This window comes from Aristolochia californica, unplaced genomic scaffold (assembly GCF_029961685.1).
Source record: "Aristolochia californica isolate CCGP_79_NKW_82.1479 unplaced genomic scaffold, dmAriCali1.0.hap1 SCAF_1, whole genome shotgun sequence".
Classification (NCBI taxonomy): Eukaryota; Viridiplantae; Streptophyta; class Magnoliopsida; order Piperales; family Aristolochiaceae; genus Aristolochia; species Aristolochia californica.
In genome coordinates, this window is record NW_027181770.1 from 54,073,541 (window position 1) to 54,093,263 (window position 19,723).

The following is a 19,723-nucleotide window of genomic DNA, read 5'->3' on the forward strand; positions in this document are numbered from 1 at the left end:
TCATTGCTCTTTTACTTTTCCCTTCTCCTCCTCTCTTACAAGTTAAGTTGCAAAAATTATCAGTTTCGTCCACTCTAGCTTAGAGAAGCAAAGGCAGAGGCTGCCAGTATTTAAGTATCGGACTTCCATTCTCTACTTAGTCGAGAATCATGCCACTACCATTATAGTCGGGGAGACCGGTAGCGGGAAAACTACTCAGATTCCTCAGGTAATTTCAATTAATTGAATCTTATTTTTTCAGTTTTCTTATATGAAGAATTCAGCGTTGCTGATGGTAGACCGCTTAAGGATCAAGGATATGGTGACTGTTAATTCTGTTGCTCTGATCTCGATTGCGCAGTTTCTTTTCGCTTCTAAGTGAAATACTAGTGCGTCCGACAGCCTTAAGATTGTCGCAGGACAGTTTTTTTCCTTTTCTTTTTGATATTTTGAAACTAGTGAAGGGCATTTATCCGAGTCTAACGATTATTTCTTTCAGTTAATTGAGTTAACTGGTCCGTTGGCTTTGCGTAATCCTTAGCTCACGATGCATTCATAATATTTACCGTTGTTTTCTTTGTTTGAACTTCAGTACCTTAAAGAAGCAGAGTGGGCGGAGGGTGGGCGGATGATAGCTTGCACTCAGCCGAGACGCTTGGCAGTTCAGGTGATCATTTCACTTCTATACACATATCCATGCTCCCTTCTCTCTAGCTTGAATTTACGTCAGGTAAATTAAGCGGTAGCAAGACAAGTATCAGAAATGATACAAAGAGGACAGACCAAGTTCTCATACTGGATTTCAAACTTCATCTCTACTAGATCAGGGTCTTTTTGGAAGGTCCTCTCATTGAAGCTACTTTGCCAAAGCTCAACAGGTTTATAAATGTATACTGAATTATGAGACACAAGTCAATTGAGACATTGTGTACATATAAACCAAAATGCATATTTGTTATTTATTCTCTGGTGTTATGAACCTATATATTTGTGCAGTCAGTTGCTTCAAGGGTAGCTGAAGAGATGGGTGTCAAGCTTGGAGAAGAAGTTGGTTATACAATTCGATTTGAAGACCTGACAAACCCGGTAGGACTGTTTCAAATTTTATTTTTTGGCACATATCGAGATATCTTCTTTTGTACAGACTATAACGACATCTTATGTCATGGATGAATAATAGGCATAACCTTTTATTGGTTAATCTATTTTTGGTTGTACTAAATTGAAAGAGTTAATTAGTTTTGAGCTTCCTATATTAGAAACTAAATGAAGGCTATATGGCAGGATCTGACCAGGATCAAATTTCTCACTGACGGTGTGCTGCTTAGAGAAATGATGGATGATCCTCTGTTAACCAAGTACAGGTATGATAGTTGGTTCGCTTTACAAAAATAACCCTTACACCAATTCCCTCTTAAATCAGTAATAAAAATGTCTATATTCTTATATAGTCAGTTCCTACACTTCAAGAAAGCAATCTTGACAGTATATGGCCCTCAATATTCATATTTTGTTCCCTGTTTTGAAATTAAATCATGGATGGCTTTTTCTCATCCTTTAATTTATTAGTTGCTTACTGTGTTTATGTGTGGGTTTTAAATGCGTAAAGTTTCTAATGTTGTCCATTTACCAGTATTATAATGGTGGATGAGGCCCATGAGAGATCCATTTCTACTGATATGTTATTTGGCCTTCTGAAAAAGGTTACATCCTGAAAAGATTCCTATCTGACAATTATTTATTCTAACTGCTTTTATTGACTTTTGTTTTCTGTAAGCTAATGTGCTAGTATTATGTCAGATCCAACGTCGTAGACCTGATTTGCGAGTGATTATTTCTTCAGCGACAATTGAGGCAAAAACCTTATCATCCTTTTTTGATACCAGGTTTTGTTGCTATCCTATAACAGCAGCTCAGCATTTCTTCTTATTGCTTTAAGCTGTCATTTTTAGTGTTTCCTGCTATTTCCTCAAAAGGGAAAGGTGGCTGCACCAAAAAATTTCTTCTTTAGAATAATCATCTTATTTATAAGAATACCATTACCCTTATTATATTTACAAATTTGCCATTATCTTCATTTTATTGTTAAAAATTGATAGAAATCTGAAATAATATCAATTTAACACCAATCAAATGCATAGAATACGTAATTAATGTAGAATAAAAATAATTCTTAAGTCACTTAATTTAAATTTACTGATTAAATTAAAAATTGGGTACATCTAAGCTAAAAGGAGTGCATACTCCTTTTTTCCTTTCCTCAATGAAGAGTCATGATGCATTTTTAATAACTTTCTCATTGAAATTTAAATAAATTGAGACCCAGAATAATGGTGTTTAGTACTAATTTGGACATTGTAAACTCGTGCAATTTTAACAATTTTTGTTTTCCTTGTCCTGGGAAGTAGCAAAAAGAGTCATTTTGGAACAGTCAAAGAAAATGGGCCTAAAAAGGTTCCTGCCGTACTATCTGTTGAAGTAAGTTATATGTGCTGCCCTTTTGTTTCTCATGTTTTTCTCATTGTAGCATTCTTTGCTTGTTCTCTTTTCCTTTTCCTTTTCTCTTTATTTTTTTGAATGGTGCACTTTTTATTTTACTTTGATCGTGTCAGGGTAGAGGATTTGATGTAGAGATTCATTATCTTGAAGAACCAGCTTCTGATTATCTGCGAGCTGCTGTTTCCACTGTATTGGCTATTCATGACCAGGTAGCTGACCAGTATTCATGCACAAGCTCAACAGCAATCTTGTGTTTTGCCATTCTATTTGTGATGAAAGTCTTCTCTTATGCTTATAAAATGATTCCATTTTCTTCATAATTTCTTTAATAATACTGTAGAACAATGACACTTCCAACTTCTTGGGTCTATTGGTTATTCAGCCTTTTCATTTCTACTTATGTTGCAGGAGCCGGTGGGGGACATTTTAGTATTTCTTACTGGTCAAGATGATATTAATGCTGCTGTGCAATTGCTGACAGAAGAAACTCAAAATCTTGGAAAGCATGCTTCTGGTATTCTACACCTCTATTACTCTTATTTGTGGATGTATTAATCAGCTGGAGCACTTAAAAAGCTGAATATTATTGAAATTAATATTCTCCCAAATTTCACTTTTCAGGGCTAACTATGTTACCTTTGTATTCGGGACTTCCACGAGCAGAACAGGTATTTGTGTCATGGAGAAAGTTTGATATGTGAAATTGAAGATTTTTCTTAGAGCTTTAACAGAGAGAAGAAGAATAGAGATAGGAGATCAATATTATTTCTCACCTCCAACAATCACTAATTATAGTCAAAGTTACAAAAGGACTTGTCCTACTGGGACTTTGATTACAAATCATAATTACTTTAAATCTATACTCTTGTCACTCCTGATACTCTAAACACATATACGAGAACCTTCAAGTTGGGGCATATAAGTCATAAATGCCTAGCTTGTCACAAACAGAATACAAATGTGCAGATGGCAATGCTTTGCTTAAGATATCTGCTTGCTGATGTTTTGTTGATGATATTTGGATCGATAAAAGAGAATTCACCAGGTTGAAGAAGACTTAATAAGTTTGTTATTAAGAGAAGAAAGAATAAACAAGAGAATAATTCAGAGAAAAAAAGGGTGGTCAGAGAAGGTAAGTTTCTGAGAAACCGAAAACCCCATCAGTTCAGGGTTTTTTGTCACTCGATTTCTTATTAAATGTTATAATGGATTCAACATTGAAATTAACAAAATGCCACTATGGACATAATAACCCATTACATGAAAGAAATACATCTTTATATAAAACCAATCTGAGCATTTTAACACTCACCGTCAAGTTGGGAAATATGCACCAAATAATCCTAGCGTGGAACACAATTTGGAAAACCTAGCTCCTTGTAGAGTCTTCATGACAACATCAACAATGTAGTCTTCTGTGTGTATGGAGTAACAATCTTCCCACTTGTGACGTGATCTTTGATAAAGTGACAATCAACTTCTATATGCTTAATTAACTCGTGAAATATCGGATTATTTGTAGTAAAAATAGAAACTTGATTATCACATAACATATTCATAAGCAATGAAACATTAAAACCAATCTTAGATAGCAATGAACATACCCAAATAATCTCACGCTATATGTCCATAGCTATATACTCAGCCTCTGTACTTGATTTAGCTACAATATTTTGTTTTTTACTCTTCGTTGTGTGACCATGTACACAAACACGGATTCCACCTGTTGAACTTCTATCAATTTTAGACTCCACATAATCTGCATCAGTGTATCTAAGTACTCCTGTATGCCCATGACACCTATACAATAATCCTTTTCCAGGTGCTCCTTTAAGATAAAGAATAATTTTTGTAAACCGGTTCCATATGAATTTTTTGATGAGATTCCATAAATCTGCATACCAATCCAACAACATAAAGGATATCTAGGCGAGTCATAGTTGCATGAATTAATTTACCCACCAAATGCCTATACTGAGCCTTGTCTTTCAATAGAGGAGAATTTTCATTAAACAAATCTATATTTACCACAAGAGGAGAATCAATTAGTTTAGCTCCTAGAAGCCTAAATTCCGTAGGAAGATCTATAATATATTTTCTTTGAGATAGAATAATACCTGATTTATTCCTTGCTACGTCAATTCCCAAGAAGTACTGAAGTATTCCTAGATCCTAAATCTGATTTTTTTTCTTTAAATGCTCCTTGACTTCTATAATCCCTTGAGTTTCATCTCTTGAAATCAAAATATCATCTATATACCCTATCAAAATTACAAATCCTGTCACCCTCTTTAAAATGAACATTGATTGGTTAGAGTTTTTTCTCACAAAACCCAAATACATAATTGCATGGTTGAATTTATCAAACCAGGCTTGTGGACTTTGTTTTAGTTCATAGATAGCCTTTTTCAACCTATATACCATCCTAGGCTCCCCCCTGAGAAACAAACCTAGGAGGTTGCTCCATATAAACTTCTTCATTCAATTCTCCATAAAGAAAGACATTTTTCACATCCAGTTGATGTAATTGCCACCTTTAATTTACATCTGCAGAAATAAAAATTCTAACAGAATTTAATCAAGCAATTGGAGAAAAAAATCTCACTATAATCAGCTCCATAAGTTTTAGCCTTTAGTCACCAAACGAACTTTCTCTTTATACAACTACTGCTTTGTGTTTAATAGTAAACACCCACCTACATCCAACAATTGTGGCATCAAATGGTAAGCTCAAACGAAGATTTCTATGGAGGGGATCGAGCGATGCCTTTAAATATCATCTGGTCAAATGGGATGATGTATGTTTGCCAAAAAATATGGGTGGCCTAGGAATTCGGAAATCCAAGGATATGAATCAAACACTGCTTCTAAAATGGTTATGGAAGTTCAATACCGATTCTTCAAATCTTTGGAAGGAAATAGTTTTTGTTAAGCTTGGTGGTGACACTCATTGGTGGATGTCAGGAGGCAATCGGAGAGGTCTATCCTCAATATGGGGAGCATTATACCTTACTGCTTCCAAAATTTTCTTCTGCTAGTAGATTCTATGTTGGTAACGTCAAATCACTCAAGTTTTGGGAAGATTTGTGGATGAGGCAGGTGCCATTACTGATTGCCTTCAGAAGTCTATTTCTCCTCTCAACTCGTAGAGACATATCAGTAGCTGATGCTTTTGAGGGGGGTGGAATGAGTCTACACCCTAGAAGGGGTCTTTCAGATATTGAGGCTCTGGAGGTTAGTCACTTGATGGACTCAGTTATCTCGGTTAAAATTCGTCCTTTGGAAGCAGACAAGCTCATTTGGTGGCCGGACAAAAGTGACACTTTCACTGTATCATCTGCATATGGTTTCATTAATGGCTGGAATTTGTCTCTGAGGGAGCATGAGATCTATTTTGTATGGCGTCTATGTGTTCCTCCAAAGATAAAATTCTTCATATGGAGTGTCTGTCAAGGCAAGATTCTCTCGGTAGACGTGCTCAGAAGAAGAGGTCACCCTTCAATTGACCCCCTGTGCCCTATTTGCAACATTGAAGCTAAAACCACAAGCCATATTCTGCTTCAATGTATATTCTCTTGGAAGGTGTGGACTTCCATTCTTAGTATGTTGGGGTTACAATTCTGCATGACGGCTGATCTGATCTCGTTCAGTAAGTTGCTCATTGGTACTCTGCCTGACCTTGGAAAAGTGATGCTCTTTGCTTGTGCTAGTTTCATTCCGTGGGGGCTTTGGAATGAGAACCATCGAAGACGATTTAATGCAAAAAGTGAATCTGCAGATCAGATTGCAGACCAAGTGGTGGGTCATATATCTACTTGGCTTCTGACTAAGAAGTTTTTCTCCTCATTTTTGGGCACCCTTATCTGTGAAAACTGGAGAAATTTGGCTATGATGTACTCTGGGACAAAGGTCCCGATTTTGTAGGAATGGATTCCTCCTGAACCCGGTTACCTTAAGTTGAACTTTGATGATTCTTCTCTTGGTAATCCTAGGATTTCTGCTTTCGGAGGGGTTATTTCGGATCATGCCGGTAATCAGTTTTTCTCATATGCCGGCCCTCTAGGCATATCCGATTTTACGTCAGTAGAGCTCCATGGCTTCCTCTCTGGGCTCCGTGTTTTTAGAGACAAGTGCAGCGGTCCTCTTCATATCAAAGGGGACTCAAAGGTGGTCATTGGATGGTGTAAGTGTGCATCTCCTCCCCTGTGGCGACATTGGGATATCTTTCGGGAGATTTTAGAAATTACCTCAATTGTATCTTGTATTTGGTTTCACATTCCGAGATCTGCAATTTTCGGCAGTAGATGTGCTTGCCAAGCAGGGAGCTATCCTATAATCGCTGGTTGTAAGGGATCTGCTCTCTCTTTTGTAATTTCTCCTGTTTTTTAAATACATCTTTATAAAAAAAAATGTGGCATCAAATGGAGATTGACATAAAGTCTATGCCTATCTAGCAATAAAGCAATCATTTTTTCCTCCATTGTAGCAGGTAGGTGAGAGCCTCAACATATGATTTAGGAATGGAGACAAAATCAATTGTAGACAAGAATTTTTTATAGACAGGAGAAAATGTACCAAAAGAAATAAAGTTTGAGATTGTATATCTAGCATAGGCCCTTACCCTCCTTTTGAACAACAATAAGTAAGTGAAGGTAAAAAAAAGAAATGGAGAAGAAAACACACCTTCAAAAAGTGGATTGGAGGAGAGTGTTGAGAAGGGATCTCAATGGTATTTCCATAGTGAGACCAGATAAATTCAGTAGCAGTTGCAAAAAGAAATATGGAACATCCACAAAAAATGAGAAAAATTGAGAAAAATACACTTTATAGCACAAGGAGAGTTTTTTCGTGGCAAGACCGGTATTATAGACAAAACATGTAATCCAAAGGTCCCCCCTCCCCCTGGCCAAAAAGTAACATAACACTCATATAAAGAAAGTATACTTCTAGCTATATCAAGTAGATGTCAGTTTTTCTTTCCATGATCTCATTTTTTTGAAGTGTATAGACATAAGAAGGTTGATGCATGATATCATGAGATTGGCAAAAATATTGGAACATTGAACTAAAATACTCCTTGTCATTTATCAGTTCTAATAACAACAATAGAAGAAGTAAACTGTCTTTATTTCAATATAAAATGCCTTAAACACATCAACTATTTTAGAATGAGATTTAATTAAGTAAAAACCCAAGGAGTAAAGTCATAGATAAAAGTAATGATATGCTGGTACCCATTAATACCAGGGGAAAGAGAAGGATCCCACACATCAAAATAAACTAACTGAAATGGTCACATAGAACTAACACTACTTTAATCGGATAAGATACCTGATGTTGTTTTCCATGTTGACAAGCTTCACAATGAAAATCAAAAGACAAGGAAGATGACGCAACAATCTGCAACACTCTTTTGAGCTTGTCAACTCAGATGCCCAAGTCTCAAGTGCCAATCATATACTGAAATGGAGCTTGTAAATTCTTTTGTAGATGGCTGCAGTTCCTCTTTGAGATAATAAAATCCATCTCTTTCAAAGCCCCATCCAATTTTCCTCTTCGTTTGGACGTCCTGGATCATACAAGAAAAATGATAAAATATGATAAAACAATTTAAGCTTTGTGTGAGTTTACTAACAGACAATAAATTGATTAGAAATTTTGGGACAAATAATGTATCAATTAAGGAAAGAGATGGAGTTTGAATAGTGCCAATTTCAACAACCTTAGAAGATGGTACCATCAGCTAAGGTAACATCTCCTACACTGTCCTTATAAGACAGCCATAAAAAGAGAAGAATTACCTGCTATATGAGCAGAGACCCTTGAATCCAAGATCCACAAGGAAGGAGAAGCTGTAAAACAATGCAGATGTACCTGTTGTGCCAATGTAGCAACAGACACGGAGGTAGATGATTGGACTTTAGTCTGATTGGATTCCTGATGATGCTGATTCATAAAACTGTGATGCTTGTACTGCAACCTTGCACAACTATATTTACCTAGGTAGGTTTGCCAAACTTTTCCCAACATTTATCAGAAAAATGATTAGTCTTACTACAATGAGAGCATGAAATTTTTCCAGATCTACCTCTTCCTCTTCCTCCTCCAGAGTCTCTACCACGGCCTCTCATATTACTCCCTCGGCCCATAGAAGAAGTAGCACTGTTGGAAACTGCTAAAGCTGAATTCTCCTCCTTAATTCCAAAATTTTGAACTGCAGGCTCTGCCCTCATAAGCCAGGCAACAGTATCTTCAAATGTAGGCTTCTCCATCCTAGCTAGATAGGAGCTCGGATTGCTTCATATAAGGACCTATTGCATGTAACAGTCTGGCCACTTTTATCTCTTCTCTATGTCTCTCAAGCACCTTTTGACTTAGCTCTATAGGATGAAACTTCAAAATTTGCTGCCAGACTGCTTCAAGTTCCCCAACAAACTGCAAAAGAGGAATATATCCCCTTTCCACTGAATAAAATTTAGTATACAGTTCATAAATTCTGGAGAGGTTCTTCTCTTGAGAATACCTTCTTTTTAAATTAATTCAGATTATCCCCTTTCCATTGAATAAAATTTAGCTTATTTGTCGCTTCCAAGAATCACTAATTTATAGGCAAAGTACAAAAAAGATTGTCCTATTGGGACTTAAAGATTACACATTCTAATTACATTAAATCTATACTTTAAGGATTCTAACTACTATTAAAACACATATACAAGAACATAAACCTGGCTTTTCTCTTCAATTATCTTGATATTTGTTCTCAGGACTTGGTGTTTTGTCCCACATCGAAAGGGAAGAGGAAAGTTGTGATATCAACTAATATTGCTGAGACTTCATTGACTTTAGAGGTAATCAAGTAATCTCTTCATTTTAGGAAGGGGACCATTCTGTAGTTCATCCTTTCAAAAAAAAAAAAAAAACAAAAGAAAAAAATACAAGTTTGTTTCTAATTTCATTATTAATGATATTTGGTTCTCTATTTGCCATTCTTATCCACAATACTTACAAACTGTGTAGGGTGTGGTATATGTTGTGGATAGTGGATTCTCAAAACAACGATACTATAATCCGGTTGGTATAAATTTTTTTCTTTTCCATTTGGCTTGAGTAAAAGAGAACACTTTTAAATATCATGCAGTAATATGAATTTTTCTTTCTTTCTTTTGTTTATTAGATTACAAACATAGAAAGCTTGGTAGTAGCGCCAATATCAAAGGCATCTGCAAGACAAAGAGCTGGAAGAGCTGGAAGGGTCCGGCCAGGGAAATGTTATAGGTACACTTCACACATCTCACTTTTTATAGTATGACATTAGAACCTTTAGGTTGTAAAGTTGCATGCCCATGCTATTTTTAGGTCTTCCTCTTTGATGTCTATGTGGAATGAAAATACACCTAAAGATCAAGTTTGCACTTCAGATCTGCAGGGCAAATAGGAATCTGACTGCATTTCAATTAGACTCTGGCCTAGAAAAAAAATGCTGTAATTCTGTCCTTGGGTTTATCAATCCAACCTAAACTTAAAAGGTATTGAGATTAGAGAGGAAAAAATCAACAACTTTCATTTCGTCACTTAAATGTGGGAGAGGCTTAAGATTAGGGCATTGAACCCAACAACCTTCTATTCCCTGACAAAATGTAATGTTTGCCTATCACTTAAGTTTCCTCCCTTATATTTACAAAACTGCCCCCTTCAACTTAATAACTAATACACCTTTCAGCTAACAACTTAAAAAGAAGAAGAAATAAATACATAAATAACCTTGCCAACTAAAGACAAATAACTACTGGCCAATCACTGATTGTATTTCTGACATTGATTCATCCATTCCTTGTAATTGGAACCTCGTTCCTAGATCAGCCAATTCTTTGGCTGATAAATTGGCAAAATTCGGAACCTCCTAGCAATCTCTCATTGTTTGGGAAGGCTTCCTCCCTTGTAATCTGCTCATTTGAGCTCTCTCTTAATAAAATTCAGTATCATTTAAAAAAAAAAAGAGGCAAATAACCAAAATACACTTTTGTGCAGGTAACTAAGTTCTAATACGTATTGGCCTAATGTAAAGATGAAATATATCAATATTCTATGTTTAAGAAGCCATCTTCTTTGCAATATGGTGAGATATTCTTGGATTTACTTTTTGAAAACTCTTCTCAGATTCTTCTCGTAGTTCTTCAAACTATTTATGTTCCACCTTTTTTTCTTTTGACATTTCTTGCCCCATCTTTCACTCTTTAATTACATTTGGAACTGCATCACTCTGAGAGAAAGCTTTCCTCTTGGAAAGGGCAAGCATCTAAATCTTGCTGGAAAGGCTACTCTTATTAAAGCAATGCCCGTGAGTGTGCCAAACTATTATTTATCCTTCTTTCTTTGTCCAACTAGTATTTTAGTGAGAATAGAATCCATCATGCATCATTTCCTTTGGAAAAGATCTTTTAACCAATTTCATTAAAACTTGGTTAGTCAGCAAGAAGTGTGCCTCCGGAATCATTTAGGAAGTTGGAGAATTAGTAGGCCTTATGGCAGCATCTCACATTGTAGCTAGGTGGCTACTGTCCTCTTTAAAGAGTGTTTGGTTGCTGCTTCAAATCCTCTGAATCGGGGGTTGGCGTCATCTAATGGGTGTCTGTGACTGATCAAAATATGAATTGTAACAGATACTATTGGATTAATGCTTGATTTACTTTAGGGTGTAACATTATGTCATCATCCAAATCCAAGAATACTGGATGTTCGAGGTTAATGGCAACATGCCCAACTCTGCCCTCAATAGCATTTTTTTAATCCTAGTCGGGTCAGCCTGGTAGGGATCGCACTAGTCAGCTTTGACCTAGTCAGGCCTAGGTTCCCAATTGTACCTTTTTGTCTATCTGAACCAAACTGGTTTCATAAAATAGCCTGATACTGTACATAAGTCCAAATTGGACATGTTGGAGAATCTCTTGTAAGTGATCTTGGGTGTAATGCTTAGTAATGGGAAACACATTTTCCCTATTGTTTGTTCACTTAGTAGATCATGGTGCCCTCATTCACAACTTTGATGGTTTCTCTCGAATACTCTCTCCTTAAGGGTGCACCACTTCAATCTCGATATACTTTATGTTACATTGCCTCTAAATCAATAAAGACCACACGTAGGTTTTCCTTCTCCATTCATGGTTTCAATAAATTGGTTAAGGGAGGAAAGTTTCTCATGTTTCTTATATCCCTCGCATACAATCAAATGAAATTTCTGATTTTATGCTGATCCTGTCAATATTGCAGCGACTGCCCTTTGGTTACTCTATTTTATATTAGGTAGTGATTCATTAGTTGAATACCTCACTGAGTAGTGCAACTGTGTATGTGTCATTTATCTTGAATGTGGATACCACCAGCTACTACCACCACAACATTTCATCATACATTTAGCATTCTCCTTGTCTTCCACATTTTGTTAAAGTGCTTGTTTACGATCCTAGACCTACTCCTGAGGATTTTACTTCAATTGGAATATTGGAGCTCAACTGGAATATCAGGCTTGAAACTATACCAGTTTAGTGTTAAATGATAGTTGCTTGGTGCAATAAAGATTGAGCGTTGCTTTGGGCTGACACCTGGCACAAAACTTTGTCAAACATTGGAAGGCCAATGAGGGTTTTAGGAGTGCTAGAGGTAAAGTAAATATTAATATATTAGTTCTGGATTTGCTCTCTGATCAATCCAATTTTCAAATTTTCCATCAGATTGTACACTGAAGAATATTATAATAAGGAAATGACTGCAGAAGGTACTCCAGAAATGCAAAGATCGAACCTTGTTGCCTGCGTGATACAAGTATGTTATTTTTGTACGCCACTAATTTATGTTGAATTTTATTCATTGGCTTCTTTGCAATTGTCCTGTCTCCGGTCATACTTGTGGCGTTGTCTTTTCTCATTTGGACCAGTTTTTGTTTATATCAGGTCAAGCAATATTGCATGATTGCATGATTGCATGTGTATGCATTCTAGTTTCTGCATGTATATGATTGCTTGCTGATGACAAAAAGGTTTGAAATTTTTGCTTTGGGCAGTTAGAGAGAGAGAAGAAGTTTGCAAGAGATCAAACAGAAAGAAAACGAGTGGAATTAGCCTTCCCTCAACTCTATTTTTCTTAGTAATAAGACATAATTACAACGAACAAAAATACCCCTCATATATACAGAAATACAGAAAACAAACAGTTAATCCAAACTTATCTATGTTCGTCCAGTGATGTTCCAACAATCCCCCTCAAGTTGGGGCATATGGATCATTTGTATCCAGATTGGAGCACATTTCTTTCAGTGGTGTAGGGGCCAATGCCTTGGTGAATTCTTGGATGGATCATAGTTTGTGAAAAGGCTCCATCTTTAACTCTCTCTGAAAAATGTCAATTGACTTCTATATGTTTTATATGTTCGTGAAACATAAAATTAATAGCAATAAGAATTGTGACTTGATTGTCATAATATAGATAGGTTCTTCATTTGGTGAGTGCATTTTCTGTAGCAAAGACTTATTTTTCTTTTTTTTTTTTGAAATGACAAAGACTTATTTTTCTAAAAAGACAACAAATACATATTATGTTGAAGTTAAGGCTATTTTGGTCATCAATCATGTGGTTCGGTGGATCATCCTTAAGAAATTTCAGCTTCCTTTTTATTCCAAGACTAGTACACATAATTTGCATAATCCAACTTTATAGATATAATGTGAATATGAATATATATATGTATATATATATATATATATATATATATATATATATATATATATATATATATATATATGTATATGTATATATATATATATATATGTATATATATATATATATATATATATATATGTATATATATATATATATATATTTATAATCCTTACTGTCAGACTTCTTTGAAGTCTTATCAGGTGTAATGACCTCACCTTGCTCGGCCATGACCCAATTCAACACAATCTCATGATGCCAAATAGCAAAGGACCACTTCTTAGGACACACTACAAGTCATCCAACTTTACAGATATAATATGAATATGAATATATATATATATATATATATATATATATAATCCTTAATGTTTGACTTTTTTTTTTTTTTTGTTTTGAAATGATGCTGATTTTTATTAAGACAAAAGCTCAAAAGAGCAAATTACAAAGGAGGGAATCCTTCCCATACAATGAGAGATTGTTGGGAAGTTCCGAATTTTGCCAATTTATCAGCCAAAGAGTTGGCTGATCTAGGAATGAGATTCCAATTACAATGCAAAGAAGATACAATGTCAGCAATACTATCAGTGATGTGCCAGTGGCGCCAAGGGGGGAGGTTGTCTTTGGAACACCAACTAATAACCGTCTTCGAGTCGCCTTCAATGATTAACTTGCCATGGAGACGATCCCTGAAGATTTGGAAGCCGAACAACAGAGCACTAACTTTGACAGTATTAGAATCTGCAATGCTCACCGGACCAGCATAAGAAAGAATGGGGTCTCCATTGTGACCTCTGAATATACCACCTGCTCCTACTGGACCAGGACATCCAATAGCACTACCATCAAAATTCAGCTTTATGCAGTCGTAAGGGGAAGATCCCAGATAGCCATTCTAGGAGCTCTGCTAGGGCCAGACATGTGAGTGATCAAATTCCAATTTTCTCGAAGGGAAACCCTTGATAGAGTGGCAAAATCCTTCTTTGTATGAAGCCAACTCGAGGTGAGGCCAACGACATGAGAAGCCGTGTTGTCAGGGGTACTAGCTTTGGAATTGAATCTCTGGTTGTTCCGCTCGAGCCAAATGCACCATGGAACATGCACAAGACAGGCCGAAAGAATTAACTTGCCCAGCCGAGGAAGGAGAATCCCTCGAACCATCTCAAAGGTGCCAAAAAGGTCCTGATGTAGCCCCAGTTGGAGCCCGATTTTCTGAAATATCTTCATCCAAACTTGCCACGAAAATCCATAGTGTAAGAGGACATGCTGGATTGTCTCTTCACACTCACTGCAAAGGGGACAAGAAAGATCGGGGGCAGTGAAGCCTCTTCTATGAAGGTTGTTTGAAATAAGAATCTGCTCTCTGATGGCTGACCACACGAAGAACTTAATTTTGCTTGGCGCTGAGAGATTCCAAGCCAGATTTGCCTTGTGCTCATAAGGACTATAGTTTTGCTTTCTGATATGAGAGTAAGCCGAAGTGATAGTGAATCGGCCATTATTACTGGGCTTCCAAATCAGCCTATCAAATGAGTGCTCCTGAATAATAGTACTGCTGAGTTTAGTAAGGAGAGAACAAAAAACCAACGATTCCTCATCATTTAATCCCCGACGAAACGGAAGATTCCACGAGTGATCGCTCCATGAATCAGCCACAGAGCAAGAGAGGTTGTTTGCCACCCTATACAGCCCCGGAAAGTTCTCTGAGAGAGATCGGGGGCCACACCATTCATCAGACCAGAAAAGACGGGTCCTTCCGTTGCCCATGTGAAATGCGGTAGCATCTTTGAATACTACAAGGAGCTTGAAAACTGATTTCCATATCAGGGATAGGAGGTGAGTAGTGCCACCCTCTCTCCACCATGCACCCGAAAACTGAAGGTAGAATTTCACCATATTCTTCCATAAACTGTTGTGCTTGTTGTTGAAATTCCAAATCCATTTGAGCATTAGAGCTGTGCTCATTTCTTTTGTAGGCCGGATGCCCAATCCTCCCCTATTATGGGGCATGCAAATATCCTTCCAACTGACCAGATGGTATCTGAAGGTATCTTCTGAACCCCTCCACAGAAATTGTCGACGAATGACATCAATTTTGGAGCAAACGGAGGCCGGACAGTGCATGAATGATAACAGATAATTTGGAAGCCCTGCCAGACAAGACTTGAGGAGAGTGAGACGCCCCGCTGTTGATAAGAGTTTACCCTTCCAAGTGGCTAGCCTCTTTTCAAATTTCTCAATGAGGGGGGACCATAGTGCCGCCGAAGGCTGAGAATCAAAAAGTGGGAGCCCAAGATACGTAACTGGCATTTTTCCCACAGAGCATCCCAGATAGTCCGCTATATTCCGAAGCCCAGCTGGATCAATATGATAGCCAAGGAGAGTGGTTTTTCCCCAGTTTATGCTCTAACCAGAAGCCAATTCAAATAATCCCAGCACGACACACAATTTTTTGATCTGATCCATAGTACCAACCCTGAAGCAAATAGTATCATTTGTAAACTGGAAAATTGGAATATCAAATGTTGTGCAATCAGTCGTGGGTAGGAGCCATCCCATGTGCTTGGCTGAGTAGATCAAGGAGGATAGGTATTCTGCCACTACATTGAAGAGCAGGGGGGAAAGGGGGTCTCACTGTCTGATTCCCCTGGTTCCATTAAAATACCCACAAATTGTGCCATTGAGAAGGATGGAGTAGCTTGCAGAGGAGATACAACTTTGGATCCAGAAGCACCATTTTTCTCCGAATCCCATCTTCCCCAGGAGGGTGTCCAGAAACTTCCAGTTAACTCTATCAAATACCTTTTCGAAGTCAAGCTTGAGGATGAATCAATTTCAGACTTCTTTGAAGTCTTATCAGGTGTAATGACCTCTCCTTGCTCGGCCATTACCCAATTCAACACAATCTCATGATGCCAAACAGCAAAGGACCAGTTCTTAGGACACACTACAAGTCTGTGCAGACAATAGAATCAACAAGAAGCAATGAAGATGTAGGGACGACGACAAGTAAGAGGGCAGCAACAATGCAAGACAGTAATTAGGGCAAACCAGCATCAAACTTCAATTCATCAGCATAGATGAAAGGCAAGGGGAATCAATTCACACCCATGAGCATACTTTTTTTTTTTTAAAATAAGGTGTGAATATATATTGCAAGATGAAGAAAGTATACATACCATGCTAAAAAAGGCCTTCCTCCACAACAAGCTGTTGGAGGGAAATGCCTTGTTTAGCCTGATTATCTGTTAAATGATTAGCAGATCTAGGAATATAATTCCATTTACAATGCATTTGGGAAACTAAAGTACCCCATGAGCATACTTTAAAACTGAAAAATATGTGATTTGGGGAGAAAATATAAGAGAAAAGAGGAGAAAAGTTGGCCTGGAAGAGGAGCAGCCTTGGAGACGGTGCCCGAAAGGCAACAATCTTCTGGTGCTTGAGAAGGTAACAATAATCAGTAATGAAGAAAAATAGGTTGGATAAATCAGGAAAAGACGATGAGCAGAGTTAGGAAAGTTGCTTCTTTGGATTACGGAGCATTTGATGCAATTGTTGATGCATATGAAGGGGCTTTCCACATAGCTTCTATGGAGCATGCCAAATGATGATTCACTGTCAGGAACAAGTTTCCTTGGGTGGAAATAGTCAACAAAGCCACCAAAACAAATTGAAAGTCTTCCAAAGAGACAGAAACTAATGGAAAGGATTTTGATAATAACTGTAACTTTGTTGAAGACAACAGGGTGACCGATGCTCGTTAATTGATAGACTGTGCTAGAGTTGAATATAAAAAGTACCGAGTAAAACCAAGAACAGAGTAGCATTGCTGAAATAGTAAGAGTTTGTTTGATAGGAACTAAGGGGAGCAACTATTGCTAGAATTGCATATATAATCAATGATAAAGCTAATGGAAAAGAGTGAAACTAAGAGAGATTGTACCATATAAGAATGCCAAAGGAATCGAAGAATGAACATTACCTCTGTCAGTGATGTCGTCAACTCAGAGTCTGAAGGACAACCTGCTCTGGTACCATATTGGATTTTTTATGTAGAAAAGAGATAGAAGAGGTTAAGAATTTTCAGACCCTTCTTCCATATTTATAACTTAAATAATTATAAAAATTACATCTATGTCCTGAAACCCTGTACTTTAGGAAATTAAATCCTAGTGGAAAAACTAGAAAATAAATTAGACCTAATTATACCTTCCTATGGAGCACAACAGATGAGATAGAAGAAGGATGATAAGGGGGAGAAATACTAACTGGTTACCTATTACATGGGCAGGATGCCTTGAGTCTATTACCCATTACCAGTGGAAGACGCATGTAAGGCTGTTGTGCCCGTTAGGCCAATGTATCACACTAGCAGTAGATGAAGAACTAGCCTGATTCAGTTATGGACTAGTACTGGTTTGGGGTTAAACTTCTATCAACGATGGATTTTGTTGCTCTGTATTCATTTTTTATGCTTTAATTTAGTATATTTCTCGTGTTCATTCTTATTTCAAGTTAAGCGATATACAAATGTTTATTTCACTGGTTTAACTGCGTGCAGTTGAAGGCCCTAGGAATAGATAATATCCTAGGTTTTGATTGGCCAGTGTCGCCATCCACAGAGGCAATTATTCGAGCACTTGAGATTCTTTATTCACTCGACATTATAGATGAGGATGCAAAACTTACCTCTCCTACTGGTTTTCAAGTTGCGGAGATACCATTGGTATGGCCTCATGGTTCTTTCTTTTTTAAATCTTTCATTTGTTGAAATTAGTATCAGTGGTCGCAAACCTCAGGAACACTTCTCAAAGTATTATTATGTCATACATAGTCATGCTTATGTCATGCAGACATCAGTTACAAAGTGGACTATCTATGGTTGTCCAAAATACATTATTGAAATGGAAGTAAACTTCAAGGAGAGTAGCTTGAAAGTTTTACCTTGTTGATAGAAGGTGGATTTTGGAAGAAAAATATTTACTAACCAAATATAATGTTGTTGTTACCATGTCTATGAATAAAGAAAGCATTCCAATTATATTTGTTCTTACCATTTCTATGAATATAGAAAGCATTCCAATTATATTTGTTGTTTCTCAATTGCTCAACTTTGAGACTTTTGTGAAGTGGTAGTCTATGATCTTGGAGAAATTTCAATGTTTGCCACCCATATTTGGTATGGTGTGCCATTTTGGTATTGGGATCCCCAAAAGTTTGTTATGTATTCAGCCTGATATGGCTGATTCAATGGTCCCTTTTGGCTTGGGTGTGGAGAGAAGTTTCCTCAGCTTTTCCTCAGGCTTTTGGAAAGAAAGAGGATGTTTGCAGAGTTTTTATTGTCTCTTGGCCTAACACGCCTCGAAGCGCTAATCACATTGCAGCTTTCTCAGCTACAGATGGGTCCTCCCAGCACCTTGATGTAGGTGATTCCCTCCTTTAGAATAATTAATTTCTTGTGATGTTTTTTTATAGTCTACGTGGAGATTTGTAATTATGTGAAGTTCAAAGTGTGTTCTGTTATTGTAGACTAGTTAAAAAGAAGTTTTTTCTGTTGTGAAGGGTAGAATCTTCATTGGTTCAGTGACGAGTCATAAGTCTTTAGTAGTTTGATGGGTATTTTAGACATTTTCACCTTGTATCTATGTTTTATTGCTGTATGGTCGTGTTAAGACCTAATTTTCAATCAATGTAAGAATGGCGATGGCTGCTCTCTCTGTTTCAACTTGATGCACCCCTCAAATCCTTGATTTTCTGCTTCTTCATGGCATCAGAGCGTATTCCGATTCAATTAGGTGTGATCTAAGCTGTTCGGTCCTAGTTTTTGGGATTTTGGTGTCTGCACAACTCTCCTTTGATATTCTGCTGTCTCCAGGATTGTTTAATGCTCACGATGTACTGTTTCTGCCTCCTATGTGCCAGCTATTATTGTTCTAGATCAATCTTCTCTAGTGCAGATTGTAGTTGCTGGGATATCATGTTATTGTAGTTGTTCAATTGTACATATTTTGATTGAACTAGGTGATATAAGTTTGTTTTGAGGCTTGCTGATTGCTGAAAACCAGTGGGTGTTATTCTGCATATTGCATGGTCCATTTTAAATGTATTTTTTGAACACTTGTTACACCTTGTCAGATTAAAAGTGAAGTTGAACCAACAATGGTTGATGGAAAAGATACTTCTGTGAGACAGACAACCAAAGTAAATTGAATGGCAAAAAATATGTAAGTTGGTTTCATCAGTCAGGATTTTCCTTGTGTCTAAGGAAAAGTTGAGGTATCTGGCTGAAAATCCTCCACCCCCCATGACTGAAGATTTTGAAAACTGAAAACTACAAAGTAATGCCATGGCTCCTTAACAGCATAGATTCTCAAATAACTAGTCCAGTGATCTTCTGTGATATTGCCTACATGAGCTACCTTACAGAAAAGCTTTTCTTAGGGCAGGAATCTGTCCCAGATATATGACCTCTATACTGAATTCTTTGTGATAGTTTGCAGTTAGTTTGAATTCATGAAGGTCATCGTGCCAA

The 19,723-nt window shown here is 37.1% G+C and overlaps 1 protein-coding gene across 2 annotated transcripts in view; it reads left to right on the forward strand.

Annotated features, from left to right (window-relative positions):
• The window catches only part of LOC137960774 (probable pre-mRNA-splicing factor ATP-dependent RNA helicase DEAH9), a 43,065-nt gene that overhangs the window by 274 nt on the left and 23,068 nt on the right, over window positions 1-19,723 (forward strand). For both annotated transcript variants that reach the window (XR_011114306.1, XM_068808311.1), the window contains exons 2-16: window positions 64-208; window positions 572-646; window positions 976-1,065; window positions 1,264-1,343; window positions 1,613-1,682; window positions 1,780-1,865; window positions 2,388-2,457; window positions 2,592-2,687; window positions 2,887-2,992; window positions 3,100-3,146; window positions 9,243-9,326; window positions 9,496-9,549; window positions 9,653-9,753; window positions 12,207-12,297; window positions 17,753-17,917. Coding sequence is in view for 1 of the 2 variants with exons in the window: in XM_068808311.1 (XP_068664412.1) it covers window positions 64-208; window positions 572-646; window positions 976-1,065; window positions 1,264-1,343; window positions 1,613-1,682; window positions 1,780-1,865; window positions 2,388-2,457; window positions 2,592-2,687; window positions 2,887-2,992; window positions 3,100-3,146; window positions 9,243-9,326; window positions 9,496-9,549; window positions 9,653-9,753; window positions 12,207-12,297; window positions 17,753-17,917 (1,360 nt within the window). In the remaining variant the exon portion in view is untranslated. The remainder of the gene's footprint in view (window positions 1-63; window positions 209-571; window positions 647-975; window positions 1,066-1,263; window positions 1,344-1,612; window positions 1,683-1,779; window positions 1,866-2,387; window positions 2,458-2,591; window positions 2,688-2,886; window positions 2,993-3,099; window positions 3,147-9,242; window positions 9,327-9,495; window positions 9,550-9,652; window positions 9,754-12,206; window positions 12,298-17,752; window positions 17,918-19,723) is intronic.